Below are 15,747 nucleotides of genomic sequence, written 5' to 3' on the forward strand. Positions count from 1 at the left end.
TACTTTATTTTAATTAAAACAATGGCAGATGCTTTTCTTCATATTATTACAGCTTCATAGTAAACATGATTTTCAATGGCTGCATAATATTCCATCTTGTGGAATCTTTTTCACTAATTTCGTATATTAACTTTTTTATATTCTTATTGTTTAGTTCTCCCAAAAGTAGAATTAAAGTCTGGGAGGTAGGAAATTGTGTGGTGGGAGTTCTGGTTAATCATGGTTTTCCTATGGTTTTCAACTTTGTAAGATAAAACTGCTTCTCATTCTGAGGACAAATTTTGCTAAAATATGTCAAAGCATGTGCCATTTTGGTTTTGATGAGGGAACGTTGAATTTGAAGATTTTTAAAGTTTTTAAGAATCATTAAGGTTTTAGGGCATGATGTCATTAGAAATTCAAGCAAGTTTATGAACCACAATAAATGTTAAAACCCCTTTTAAAGGAAATTAGGAAAAATTTGGCCTTTTGCTAGTGTGTTAATTCCTATATCTTTCTGACATTAATCTTGATAAACTGATGAGTTAAAGATAATATAATTTTAGGACTTCCCAAGAGGTTCAGTGGTAAAGAATCCACTTGCCAATGCAAGAGACTCAGGTTTGATACCTGAGTTGGGAAGATCCCCTAGAGAAGGAAATGGCAACCCACTCCAGTATTCTTGCCTGGGAAATCCAATGGACAGGAGGAACCTGGTGGGCTACAGTCCATGGGGTCACAAAAAAGTCAGACATGACTTAGCAACTAAACAGCAATAAATATAATTTTAAAGTCAGAACTGTGTTTCTCTTAGCTATCAAGTGAAAGTGAAAGTGAAGTCATTCAGTCGTGTCTGACGCTTTGCGACCCGGTGGACTGTAGCCTACTAGGATCCTCCATCCGTGGGATTTTCCAGGCAAGAGTACTGGAGTGGGTTGCCATTTCCTTCTCCAGGGGATCCTCCCGACTGAGGGATCGAGCCCTGGTTTCCTGCATTGTAGGCAGACGCTTTAATATCTGAGCCACCAGGGAAGCTATCTAGAACATATAGCAAAATAAAATACATGAAATATTTTTCATTAGTAGAAGGACACATAGCAATTGCATACTAAAAAGACACATAATCATTAAAATTTCTCATGTGGTTTTTGGATTTTTTTGTCTTGAATTTCAGTATACTTTCAGTACTGTTGAAAGCTACATTTTCTGTTTGGATATTAAAATTGAATTTTACTCGATTAGTATCTTCCATTCAACTCTCATCTGCTGCTGCTGGTGGGATTAGAAATATCTGTCTCAAGGGCAGTTCAACAACATATACAAGAAACCTTTAAATAAGTTTATTTTCACTACTTCATCAACTAAAATCTATGGATTAATCCTAAGGAAATAATTGGCCAAGTATGTAAAGATTAATGCATAAGAATGTAGTCTTTCTTGTCAAAGTAAGATATTAGAAACAACTTAAATATCCAACAGTTAGGGATTAGTTAAATAAATTGTGGTATATTCATACTGGAATATTGTGAAGCTATTAAAATTATCATATAGACACATGGTTTTAATTTGGGAAAATTATCATGATATAATGTAGATATATTGACCTGTTTTATGAAGTCATCTGATATTGGCAGTTAGTGGTTGATGAATATCTTCCAAAGAGAGTAGTTTTTGTTTTGTCAGAGTAAAAGGCACTTAGACCCATTTGTATCTTGAGATCATTCTCATTTGTTTGTCTGAAGCATATAACATGATATTTTACCTTTCATTGTTTATGGCAGAGACACATATATCTAATTCAGTAAAAATATCATTATACCATTGTAAATTAAAAAGAAGACTGTCTACAATAATTTTCTATTTTGTGCTACTTTAGACTGATATTTAACGTACTTATTCTGATTCTGGATATGATGTTGGATTTTATACGCACCTTTAGAATTTATAAGAGCCTTAAAAGCTGGGATTTCCACCAAGTTTTCACTGTTAGAGCCACTTCATTCCCACCAGTGGCCTGCTCAGTGCATGTGTCTACCAGAAATCCAATTTTCCAGCAGAAATATTGTAGCCTCGTTTCTTGAAAGAGAGCCCTGGTCATTTTCCCCAGAAGCTAGGTTTCCTGGTTGTCAACCCCAGTCTCCATTGATTGGACCCTTCATAGCAATGGCCGAACCACTCTGAGGCAAGAACAACTGGTCTTCCGAACAAGCACAGATGCATGGGCATCGTTTGAGCCCCTGCCCAGCCCCTCCTTGGTCGGAACCCCTCACTTTTGGACTGCAAGAGACCGCATCCTGAGACTAGTGTCTTACTTGTCTGCCTGGTACCCCAGTGTGGGCTCTCCTTTCAGACATGTGTCTGGACAACTTGCCCTTACTTGGCAAATGCATTCTCATACCATCGGGCTCCAGATCCTAGTCTTACCCATGAAGGACTGGTCTTCTGCTACCTCTGTTAAACAGCCCAGGGAAGGGGACTGACTTGAAGTGACTGAGGTGGATAATCCAACATGCAAATTCACATTGGCGCAGTTTGGCTTAGGAGAATAAAAAAGAAGTGAACAAGAAGGTAAAAAAAGCGGATTGAGGACAAAGTCTCCAGTCCTGTACCGCATGCTTAACCAGTGTTGCCGTGGCTTGAAACTAAAACATGGCGAAAGGTGGACCAGAAGTCTTGGGAAAGCCATACAGTCACATGAAGAGAAACTCAACACCTGATATCTTGGCAAGAATGTGCCTGGCATTACCAACTTGCCCTTGATTAATGAACAGAACCTATGTATAAGAAATGAGCTGGAAACTACCAGAAAGAGTGTTAACATGCTATGCTGTAATTGTTACCAGTATAGAATGGATTAATGCAAGACTCAGAATATTTGACCTAGTTTTGCCTTCTGCTCATTCATTCTTTCAGCCAACCAGCCAACCATTCAGTAAATATTGGTCTTGAGACAGCCAGGGCAGGTGGGTCCTGGGGTTGTCATGATGAACAAAATAGATACAGACCCTCTCTCACTAAGCTTGCACATAACCTGAGAAACAGACAACAGTGACTGATGTGAAATAAATGCTATAATAGGAGGTCAAGGACCAGGGTCCTGGAGCAAGGGACATGTACACTGAAATCTAAAGGATTAACAGGAGTTGACTAGAATAAGGGGCTTAGCAATGGCAACTGGTGGTTTAGTGACTGATTTTTGCAAAGAGTGATATTTGTTTCTTCTTTAAATTTCTTTCTAGGATGTTCAGTTCTTCTCCACAATGAATGAGTGTTACTATGATAAGCGGATGGACTTTTTTTATAATAGGAGCAACACTGACACTGCTGATGAGTGGACAGGAACGAAGCTTGTAATTGTTTTGTGTGTTGGAACATTTTTCTGCCTGTTTATCTTTTTTTCTAATTCTCTAGTCATCGCAGCAGTGATCAAAAACAGAAAGTTTCATTTCCCCTTCTACTACCTGTTGGCTAACCTAGCTGCTGCAGACTTCTTTGCTGGAATTGCCTATGTGTACCTGATGTTTAACACTGGCCCAGTTTCAAAAACTCTGACTGTCAACCGGTGGTTTCTCCGCCAGGGACTTCTGGACGCTAGCTTAACAGCCTCCCTGACCAATTTGTTGGTTATTGCCGTGGAAAGGCACATGTCAATCATGAGGATGCGGGTCCACAGCAACCTGACCAAAAAGAGGGTGACTCTGCTCATCTTGTTCGTCTGGGCCATCGCCATCTTTATGGGGGCTGTCCCCACGCTGGGCTGGAATTGCCTCTGTGACATCTCTGCCTGCTCTTCCCTGGCCCCCATTTATAGCAGGAGTTACCTCATTTTCTGGACTGTGTCCAACCTCATGGCCTTCTTCATTATGGTTGTGGTATACCTGCGGATCTACATGTACGTAAAGAGGAAAACCAACGTCTTGTCTCCGCATACGAGTGGGTCCATCAGCCGCCGGAGGACACCCATGAAGCTAATGAAGACGGTGATGACTGTCTTAGGTAAGAGGAACCAAGTCAGCCATTATTCCCCTTCATTCAGCAAATATTTATTGAGTACCTGTTGTAAAACAAGGCATTTACTAGGTAGTAGGAATGCAGCAGTGAACATGAACAGACATAAACCCCCACCTGCCTGGAGCTTATACTCTAATAGGGGAAGACAACGTAAGTACTCTAATGGGACAAACAAAATAATTTTATGGTAAATTTTATTATGAATTTTGTAAAATAAGATGTTGAGGAGTCTAATGGGAAAAAATAGAGCAGGGAAGATAAGGAGTGTGCTAAACTGGTACAGTTTGCAATTTAAAAAGAGTGTTGTGAGGGACAGCTTCACCTAGAAGATGACTTTGTAGCCGAGATAGGAAAGTGGTGAGGGAGCGAATCACGTGGGTATGGGGGGATGGGTGTTTCAGGTAAAAGATGCAATGAGTTTTGGAGGCTGAACAGCAAGGAGGCCAGTGTGGCTGGGGTGGAGTGAGCGAGGGGGCGATGAGGTCAGAGAGCTGAGGGGGTGGGGTGGGGAGACTCAGATTCCATGGGGCTGTGCAGTTACCGTAAAGGCTTTGGCTTTTCTGAATGAGAGGAGAAGCCATTGGAAGGTTTTGAATGAGGGAGTGGCATGATCTCGCTTACATTTTAGTGGCATCTCTCTGGCTGCTGTTTTGAGGAAATACTATAGTGGGGCAAAGGCAAAAGCAGAGAATTGCTTAAGAGGGCATTTCGGTGCCCAAGAGAGATGGTAATGACTAGGACCAGAGAGCAGTCTGGAGGTGATGTCACGTGGCTGGTTTCTGAATTTTTTAGATGATAGCATCAGTAGGATTTGCTGATGGGTAAGGGACAAAGGAAGATGGGAGGGCTAGGGGAAGATGGAGATGGGGAAGACAGAAGAGGAGATTTGTGGAGAAGGTGGGGAGTTTGGCTTTGGTCTAGCTAAGTTTAGGATTTTTTTTAAGACATCTCAGGGAGTTATTGAATGAAGCTTTCAGGATTTAGGGGTGGACTGGAGATCTACATTTGAGAGTCACTGGGTGGGGGGAGGGGGAGTGGTATTTTAAACCACAAAACTGGATGAGCCCACTGTGAAAGGGAGTGTGGATGGAGAAAAGAAGAGGACCAAGGAACGAGCCCCGGGACATTCCAATGCAGGGAAGGTGGAAAGGCAGGAGCAACCAGCATAAAACCAAGAAAAGGAGTAGCCAGAAAACCCAGGGGAATACAGTGGCCTGGAAACTGTGAAAAGGATAGGGTGTATCAGCAATGTTCATACTCCTGAGAGGTAGAGTCAGACAAGGTCTCACTGGGTTTAGCAGAGTGGTAGTTGTTTGGTGACCTTGGAAAGGTCAAAACTAGCATAGTTGTTTGGTGACCTTGGAAAGATCAAAACTAACATAGCCAAGAGTCTGATCCAAAGGAAATGAAGAAAGGGACAGAGGAGAACCTTTAAGACAATGGGTTTCAGCAGCTCTCAGGAGTTTTGCTTTCCATTGGATTCTTGGACCAAGAAGACTCATTTGGGTGAAGAATTTTACCTTTGTTTTGTATTCTCTGTGGCAGGTAGCCAGTTGTGTGCCAATTCTAGTCCTGTGTCCAGGTGACAGGTAGACTTTGTGATGGGTGGACAAACAAAAACTTTGATGGTTTTGCAGGCCTTGACTTCTACATTAGAGAGGCCATTTCTCACCCTGTGTGGTGGCTGCAGCTGTGGGGCCCATTGTTGAGAGAGATTCAGGAGTATAGTCCTTTTAATTCCCAATGTGAAGGAACTATAAAGTGAATTCTTGGGGAGCAATTCATAATGGAAAATGCAGGGGATATGTGGTCTGGAATGGGAATCATCAGGATATCAGTAGGTCCTGAAACTGCTAGTGTGGTTTGGAAGTCAGCAGACACGTACTATAATTGTTAAAATAATTTCAAACTGAGGATTTATTTTAGATAACAAATATTTATATAGGGTTTAATATGTGTCAAGCATTGTCCTAAGGATTTTATAGATATTAGCTTATTTAATCCCCTTGGCAACCCTGTGAGGTCAGCTACTGTTATCCCTGTATCAGATGAAGAAACTGAGTGGAGAGTTTAAGCAGTATGGCCAAAGTCATTCATTGTTAATGGTGGAACCAACACTGACCAGTTGGCCATTGAAGTCCACATGTTTATTACCAGATTCTGTAACTAGTTTTGCTTTATTTGGACTTTGTACTAGCTTCTTCTTTGTTCTGTCTTCAAGTTTGAACACCTCATTCTCCTTGTAGTGCCTTGACAAGAATGTAGATAACAATAAGAAAAGGTGGAGTCATATTGATCCATTTTTCTACTCTTGAGCTAGAGCTATTGATGTTTTTGGTCTTTATTCCTAGTGTCAATAAACTACTTTTCCTACTTGCGAGCATAACCATTTGCTTTGATGCTGTTGTTCAGCTGCTAAGTCGTGTTCAGCTCTTTGCAACCCCATGGACTGCAGCACGCAGGCTTCCCTGTCCTTCACTATCTCCCAGAGCTTGCTGAAACTCATGTCCATTGAGTTGGTGATACCATCCAAAAATATCATCATCTGTCATCCCCTTCTTTTGCCAACAATCTTTCCCAGCCTCGGGATCTTTTCCAATTAGTTGGCTCTTCACATTAGGTGGCCAAAGTATTAGAGCTTCAGCTTCAGCATCAGTCCTTCCAATGAATACTCAGGGTTGATTTCCTTTAGGATTGACTGGTTTGATCTCCTTGCTATCCAAGGGATTCTCAAGAGTCTTCTCAAACACCACAGTTTGAAAGAATCAATTCTTTGGTGCTTAGCCTTCTTTATGGTCCAACACTCACATCCACACATATAAGAAAACCATTGTTTGACTATATAAACCTTTGTTGGTAAAGTAATGTCTCTGTTTTTTAATACACTATCTAAGTTTGCCGTAGCTTTACTTCCAAGGAGTAAGCATCTTTTACTTTCATGGCTGCAGTCACTGTCTGCAGTGATTTTGGAGGCCAAGAAAATAAAGTCTGTCATAGTTTCCACTGTTTCCCCATCTATTTGCCATGAAGTGACGAGACCAGATGCCATGGTCTTAGTTTTTTAAATGTTGAGTTTTAAGCCAGCTATTTCACTGTCCTCTTTCACCTTCATCAAAAAGCTCTTTAGTTCCTCTTCACTTTCTACCATGAGGGTGGTGTCATCTGCATATCTGTGGTTATTGTTATTTCTCCTGGCAATCTTGATTCCAGCTTGTGCTTCATCCAGCGTGGCATTTCACATGATGTACTTTGCATATGAGTTAAATAAGCAGGGTGACAATATACAGCCTTGAGATACTCCTTTCCCAGTTTGGAACCAGTCCATTTTTCCATGTCCGTTTCTAACTATTGCTTCTTTAACTGTGTAGTTTTCTCAGGAGGCATGTAAGATGATCTGGTATTTTTACCAGACCATCTCTTTAAGAATTTTCCAGAGTTTGTTGTGATCCACACAGTCAAAGGCTTTAGCATAGTCAGTGAAGCAGAAGTAGATGTTTTTCTGGAACTCTCTTGCTTTTTCTGTGATCCAATGGATGTTGGCAATTTGATCTCTGATTCCCCTGCCTTTTCTAAATTCAGCTTGTACATCTGAAGTTCTCAGATCATATACTGTTGAAGCTTAGCTTGGAGAATTTTGAACATGACCTTGCTAACATGTGAAATGAGTGCATTTGGACAGTAGTTCAAACATTATTTGGGATTGCCTTTCTTTGGGATTGGAATGAAAATTGACCTTTTCCAGTCCTGTGGCCACTGCTGTTTTCCAAATTTGCTGGCATATTGAGGGCAACATTTTTACAGCATCATCTTCTAAGATTTGAAATAGTTCAGCTGGAATTCCATCACCCCCACTAGCTTTGTTCGTAGTGATGCCTCCTAAGGTCCATTTGACTTCACACTCCAGGATGTCTGGCTGTAGGTGAGTGATCACACCATCATGATTATCTGGGTCATTAAGATCTCTTTTGTACAGTTCTTTTGTGTATTCTTGCCACCTCTTCTTAATATCTTCTGCTTCTGTTAGGTCCATACCGTTTCTGTCGTTTATTGTGCCATCTTTGCATGAAATTTTCCCTTGGTATCTCTAATTTTCTTGAAGATATCTCTAGTCTTTCCCATTCTATTGTTTTCCTCTGTTTCTTGCATTGTTCACTTAGAAAGTCTTTCTCATCTCTCCTTGCTGTTCTTTGGAACTCTGCATTCAAATGGGTATATCTTTCCTTTTCTCCTTTGTTTTTCACTTCTTTTCTCTCAGCTATTTGTAAGGCTTCCTCAGACAACCATTTTCCTTTTTTGTTTCTTTTGGGGGGGGATGGTTTTGACTACTGCCTTCTGTACAATGTTTGAACCGCTGTCCTTAGTTCTTCAGGCAGTCTGTCTATCAAATCTAATCCCTTGAATCTATTTGTCACTTCCACTATATAATCATAACGGATTTGATTTAGGTCACTCCTGAATGGCCTAATGGTTTTTCCTACTTTTTTCAATTTAAGTCTGGATTTTGCAATAAGGAGTTCATGATCTGAGCCATAGTAAACTCCCAGTCACGTTTTTGCTGACTATATAGAGCTTCTCCGTCTTTGGCTGCAAGGAATATGTCAGTCTGATTTCGGTGTTGACCATCTGGTGATATCCATGTGTAGAGTTGTCTCTTGTGTTTTTAGAAGAGGGTGTTTACTATGACCAGTGTATTCTCTTGGCAAAACTCTGTTAGCCTTTGACCTGCTTCATTTTTTTCTCCAAGGCCAAACTTCCCTGTTACTCCTGGTATCCCTTGACTTCCTACTTTTGCATTCCAGTCCTCTATGATGAAAAGGACATCTTTTTTTGGTGTTAGTGCTAGAAGGTCTTGTAGATCTTCATAGAACCCCGTTTGACTTCAGCTTCTATGGCATTCGTGGTTGGGGCATAGATTTGGATTACTGTGATTTGAAGGTTTGCCTTAGCAATGAACCGAGATCATTCTGTCATTTTTGAGATTGCATCCAAGTACTGCATTTTGGACTCTCTTGTTGACTATGAGGGCTACTCCATTTTTTCTAAGGTATTATTGCCCATTGTAGTAGGTATAATGGTCATATGAATTAAATTCACCTATTCCCGTGCATTTTATTTTACTAATTCCTAAAATGTTGATGTTTGACTACTTGCTGTCTCCTGTTTGACCACTTCCAATTTACCTTGATTCAGGTAAATTGACCCGGACCTAACATTCCTGCTTCCTACACAATATTGTTCTTTACAGCATCAAACTTTACTTTCACCACCAGACACACCCACAATTGGGCTTTATTTCCACTTTGGCTCAGCCTCTTCCTTCCTTCCGGAGCTATTTCTCTGCTCTTTCTTCAGTAGCACATTGGGCATTTGCTTGGCTATATACCTTCAGAAACTACTTGCCTGATTAAAAAGAAACTTTTTTCAGCATGTTCTATATTATACACAGCATGAGATGGAAAAGAACTCTGTCATCCTGTTCTGTCCTAGAATAGGACTCTTTGTGAAAATGGTCATCATGATCACCAGCTTCAGTGTCATATGTAACTTTTGTCTGGAACATATAGCAAGTTTTTCTGGAAGGGTTAAAATTAAAGTAGTTAAAGTGTAGTTTGGGCAGGTGTGGTGTTGGATAAGGGCCAGACCAGAAGAAACAGTGAAATTGCTGGGCAGGATAGGAGAAGTCCTGGCATCAAGATGAAACAGCATTGAGGAATTGGTTAACGGTAGGAAAATAGCTTGGTGTGGAGGACCTGGGGAAGTTCCTCAGTGGTGAGACAGAGGCATCTGGTGGAAGACGGGAAGTGTGGGGACAGAGGAAATGAAACTGAAGAGCTCGGTGGTATGAGGTTTTTAGACTTACAGCTCCTGACTTCTTTGGATAACAGATTTAGGTTTTTAGCCCCACTTCTATGATTTTCTACAGAGATGATATGAAGCTCACCTTTTCCTGGTTAAATTTCCTTATCAGAGGTTCAATAGGTAATCTTTAAATTATTTTCAAGCTCTGAAATTCAGTAGTCTACCATGACAATAAATAACCAAAGCCTCTCAAAGTTCATGGATTAACTGAGTATCAAAGCACAAAGTCTCCTTCCATGAGAGCATCTTCCATGTTCCTTAGGGAGGAAACCCCTCAGTTGCTCTGTCTGATGCATGTAAGAATTCAGTTGTCTAATACAGGTATCTGTCATATGATAGTATATATATTAGAAAAATCAAAGGACTGGCACCTACCACCACTATAGTCATGGGTTCTGAGTATGTTGAAATTAACAGCTTAATACTTATTTCTTTAATGATTACCTGATTTAAATAAATTCATGATAAAATACTAAACCCTTATGTTTACTCCTTGATGTATATTTTGTAGAAAATGTTAATTTAAAATTAAAGTTTCTTATAAACATAAATTCTTCTAAGTATTAGAAAATTAATAAATACATACCAACTGTCTGTTAAATAGCATCAAAGAGGCCAAAGGCTGTATGAATTCAGTGAACTTAATCTCATTTCAAAGAAGGAAGAAGGGATAACAGGGCCCATAGAATTTGGGGAAGGCTTCTTAGGAATCTGTAATGGCGGCTGGGATTTGTATTGGCAGGAGGGAAGGAATTCTAAGCAGGAGAAAGAGTATAATCAGAAGTGTGATGGTAGAAACATCTCAAGCTTGTGCAGTAGCACAAGGAATGCCCTGTGAAACACAGATGCGTGTTGAGGTACAAGGGGAAGTGACTATGAAGAAGAAAAGTTTAGTTGGCTATTCTCTTTGGAAGAAAAAGGGTAGATCCAGATGACCTTTGTGTTTCTTTCCAGGTTTAGGATTTTGGTTGAACACAAAAAGCATACAGAACTGGATGGGTAGCACTCTTTAGGCTTGAGGAGATAGACGGTGGTAGTGACGATGGCAGTATGAATTTTAAGTCTGTGTGTAACTGGAAAGGCATCTAGGCAGTGTGTTCCTATTTCAGCTACCCTGAGGCGGAATGCTGCTCACATCTGGGTTATGATGTGTGATGATCCCTTTACATGGAAGAAGTTGCTTGTTGAATGTTCTCATTGAAAAGACATTGGAGACATATGATCCTACCTTCCACAGGGCACAAAGGCCCTGCCTAAGAGAGACTCCTGTATTTTGAAATCTTACTGGTCAGCAAGCCTATGGCAACCAAACACACAGAATACCCTGTGTGGAAACCTCTAACTTATTGTCATCATGCTTATTTTTGTCAGCAGCACGCTGTGTGAACTGTGCACCCAGGGATGTCTTATTTCCTAGGAAATGGCCTGGAATTTCTTTTATTTTGCAATATCTGGAAATGCAAAAGAAAAGAAAGATTCAAAGGATTTGTGAACCATTCTTTTGAAATTTTTCATAAGCTCTCCTGTCTCTTAGGATGGTGTTTTCATGTTGCAAGTGTGACCTACTAGCAAGTAATGAAATCAATTAGGACACTTTTTTTTAATGACACACAGTGGAATAGAAGAGGAAGTATCAGAGTGAATTACATATAGTAGGTTTAAGTGCATTGTTTCATAGTGTGTATGTCTGTGTGAGAGAGAGGGAGAGACTGGTTTATGGTATAATTTTTTTTTTTCTATGGTTTATGGAGAAGAATGGGCTTCCCAGGTGGTGCTAGTGTTAAAGAACCCACCTGCCAATGCAGGAGATGCTAGATATGCAGAGACGTGGTTTTGATCCTGGGGTCAGGAAGATCCCCTGAAGGGGTGCATGGCAACCCATTCCAGTATTTGTGCCTGGAGAATCCCATGGCTAGAGGAGCCTGGTGGCCTACAGTCCATAGGGTCACAAAGAGTCAGACACGACTGAGGCATCTTAGCACGCAGACATGCATGCATGCATGGAGAAGAACATTTGAAAAGCCATGGTCTTAGGGTCAAGGGTATTTTTTGGCCAATACAGACTGAGGTTTTTAAAAATATGAGCAGCATGAAGTAAAGGGACTTTTCAGTTTGTGGTCATTGAAACAAAGAGCTGAACGTTTTTCTTATTTCTGCCTTCCACCTCTCCACTTAGATCAATGCTGAATCCTCCTTACCTTCTCTCAGTGGGGAGGGAAGGGTGGCAAAGTGGTGGTAAGAGAAGAAGCAGTACCTGGAGTTCTCATGCGAGGAAACGGGTGAAAAGTTAGCGCCATATGAGCCTTGCTAGAGTACTGCTAGTAATCATGCACAACATTTCTGCGACACAGTGTCTTTTTCAGTGTTTTAATTGTTCTCGTGTGGAAATTCTGTAGGGTAAATGGATAAGATACTATTATCCTTCTTTCCTGCCACTCCCCTGATTGCTCCCTGTTACTCAGTTATAAGTCATTGTTGAGTTCCTCAGTTGGCATCATTGAGCCTTTGCTCAGACTAGAACACCTTTCTTCTTGTTCCTCCTGGGAAACTCCTATTCAGTTTGTAAGGCTCAACCCAAGGGCCTCTCTTCTCCGAATCTTGCCCTGCCTGGATACATCTGGCTCCTATCTCCTTTGGGCCACTCTCTGACTTATCTATACCTCCATCACACACTTCGTTTGTTTACATGCCTTTAGTTTGAACTAGGGTGTCCACTTTTGGAAGTTGGGACCTGTACTTGTTTGTCTGCCTTTGCATATCTCACATGCAGCATGCTGTCTGGAGTACATGTGCTGGGGTTACAATAGAAGGAATAAGTGAGGAAACTGAGGTTTAGAGAAGTGGCTTTTCAAAAGCTAGAACTAAAAGTAGAACCCAGGTTTCTTCACATGCAGCCCGACCTTCGGCAGGCTCTGGCTGTGACTTGCCTGTGAGGTAAGCGATGGCAGGGGAACGGGTGGGGGCTGTCCCCTGTCTTACTGTGGGAGACTGAGGTCTCAGAAGGGCCAGTGACAGTGGTCTCTTGGGAAGAGGAAAACAAATGAATGTTTCTTGAGTGCTTACTCTGAGGTCTGCATCCTACACGCTTTTAGGATTTTATTTCACTTAACCCTCATGACGACTCTCTGTTAATCTGTTTAATAGATGAGGAAACTCAGATGGACTTAAGCATCTTGCCCACAGGCCCATACTGGTAAAAATAATAGTAGTTAATACTCGCTGTGTGCTATACATGGTTCTGAGACACATTTTACTTCATTTAATCTCCATGACAACCCTGTGAGGGAGGTTCTGTTATTCTAACCAGGCAGCTAAGGCCCTGAGAGGTTCGATGTCTTGCCTGAGATGAGTATTAATAACAGAGCTGACATTCAAATCTGAGCAGATTGGCTCCAAGACCCAGTTTTTCAAGGTTAGTTAGCAGCCACTGGTAAGTGGTAGGGCTAGAATAGCATTGATGCACATAATGAGGTTTATGGGCTTCCCTGGTAGCTCAGATGTTAAGGAATCTGCATGCAATGCAGGAGACACAGGTTCAATCCCTGGATTGGGAAGATCCTCTGGAGAAGAGAATGGCAACCCACTCCAGTATTCTTGCCTGGAAAACCCCATGGAGAGGAGCCTGGCGGGCTACAGTCCACGGGGTCACAAAGAGTTCACACAACTGAGCAACTAAGACTACTAAAGTTTATGCTTGGTATCTCCCTTCACTTCTAGTTCAGTTTATCTCAGTAAAGGTCCTTGATATCTGACGTTTACCTTGCTCTTTGTCTTAAAGATTCCACAGCATGGTGACAGTGATGACAGCATCTCCCAGGGAATGACCGCGCCACACTCTTCAGACTTTATGTTCTTTAAAGTCAATGGCAAGAGTAGGGGCTTTGAAATAGGGAGGGAACCAGATTTAAAATATGGCTTTGCTGCTTCTAAACTGCATGACCTTGAGCAATTAACCTGACCTCTCTGTGACTTAGTTTCCCCATCTGTAAAACAGAGATAATATCAGTACCCCTGGCATGGCAAGGTTTTGAGGATGCAGTGAGACAATGCACATAAAGTGCCTATAGTAGTCCCTATAAACCACCCTCTGCCGCCCCGTCAGCCCTAGTAAAATCCTATCAATGGTTCCTATTTCTAACAAATGATCTTTGCATTAATAATTCATTTTGATTTTGCATCATTTATGAATCAAACATGCTAAGTGAGACCCTGACTATCAAGTGTTAGCTTAAGAGGAATCCTGTAATATAGTACCAACATCTTATATGTGGATCTGTAAGATATTTCTCATAAGAAACTGTCCTCATCTTCTAATGAATGCTACCAGGATTCCTAGTTAGCCACGTACTATTACCAGCTTTACTAGGATTGGGAGATTTGCCCTTTGAAAAGAATTGGGAACACACACACACACACACACACACACACACACACAGAAATCAGGACTCAAGAAAAACTAGCTGTGGGTCCCCAGGAAATGTGAAATGTTTCTTTCTAGCTTTTGTGACCTTGTAGTAGCTTCTGCATCATAAAAGCCTGCTTTCAGTGTTTGCTGCCTTGCATGCCTTCATAATCAAATATCTGTTAAAAGAAAAAAAAGTTAAAGCTTTGCCTTAAGAAATGCTGAGTGAAATGATCAGATTTTTGGCACTCAAGAGCTCTCTTGTTGCTGGGCAGTTGTTTCAGAATGACTAATGCTTTTCAAAGTCAAGCCTTCCAGGCACCAGTCCTCAGTACGTTTGGTCCAAGGGTGTTTGTACTTTTGTCTTGGAAACAGCTAATTAAAGGAGCACCTTCATGGCAGACGCTTCTCCCATGGGCTTCTTGTCACTGTACCAGGGGCCTTCAGGAGAGGGGCCTGGCTTTCAGGCCAGCTGTAAATGAATAAGGGTAAATATGAAGTCTCTTCCCAAATGCTGCCCCGAGCAACATGGTGTCACAGACCCTTCCATTCTGGGGGGAAATGTGTAGATTGAGAAAAACCTCAGCATCTGGATTTCGCTCTAAATTTTTTAAAAAGCATCATCGTTTGCCACTGTATCCCACCTTTTCAAATTGTCTGCACTTTTTGATACTTCTTTTTATCCCACATTTTTAGGAGTCTGTCTCCCCCCTTCTGCCTCTGCTGTATGTAGTCCTTTGTTTTATCACCTCTGGCTTTTGGTTCTTTTTTTTTCCCCTGCTTTCATGTTTTAGATACCTTCCTTTGCAAGTCAGTTCAAAAGTCATTTTTCCAAATCTTTGTCCTTATTTCCAGTGTAATCACTTCTCTGCCTTCTTCCTGCTTCCGTTTCCTCTATGTGCCCCTTGAGTTCTGTTCATCTAAATTCATTCAGCTGCTTTCATTTCCCGATCACACTCCCTCCTTCAGAACTGTTTTTTCTGGTTTTTCATCTTTTCAGAAACCTGAAACCTTTCTCTTCAGCTGGAACAATGATTGAATATGTCCTGAGTATAAGGTACAAGAACACTTCTCAAATTCTGCCTCTTTGCTTTCCCCCCCAACTTTATTAAGGAATATTTGTTAAATAGAATTGTATGTGTGTAAAGTACACAGCATGATGATTTGATAGACATATACATTGTGGAATTGATGACCGAGATCAAGATAATGAACACATTCATCACTTCATGTAGTTAACTCTGTTCCCTTTTTTTGTGGTGAGAACAAAAAGATACACTCTCAGAAACTTTCAAGTAAATAGTTATCAACTCCAGTCATCATACTGTATATTAGATCCTCATAACTTACACTTGCTGTAACTGAAAATTTGTGTCCTTTGATCTACATCTCCCATTCCTCCTCCCCTCCCTCTGGCAACCACCATTCTCTTTTCTCTGAGAAGTCAGCCTTTTTTTTTTTTTTTTTAAGAGTCCACATATACATGGTGTGCGCAG

At 41.0% G+C, this 15,747-nt stretch overlaps 1 protein-coding gene across 1 annotated transcript in view; it reads left to right on the forward strand.

Moving 5' to 3' along the window:
• The window catches only part of LPAR3 (lysophosphatidic acid receptor 3), an 81,963-nt gene that overhangs the window by 22,882 nt on the left and 43,334 nt on the right, over positions 1 to 15,747 (forward strand). Inside the window, exon 2 of the mRNA XM_043460811.1 lies at positions 3,219 to 3,975. Within this exon, the coding sequence (XP_043316746.1) occupies positions 3,240 to 3,975 (736 nt within the window). The 5' untranslated portion in view covers positions 3,219 to 3,239. The remainder of the gene's footprint in view (positions 1 to 3,218; positions 3,976 to 15,747) is intronic.

This window comes from Cervus canadensis, chromosome 2 (genome assembly GCF_019320065.1).
Source record: "Cervus canadensis isolate Bull #8, Minnesota chromosome 2, ASM1932006v1, whole genome shotgun sequence".
Lineage (NCBI taxonomy): Eukaryota > Metazoa > Chordata > Mammalia > Artiodactyla > Cervidae > Cervus > Cervus canadensis.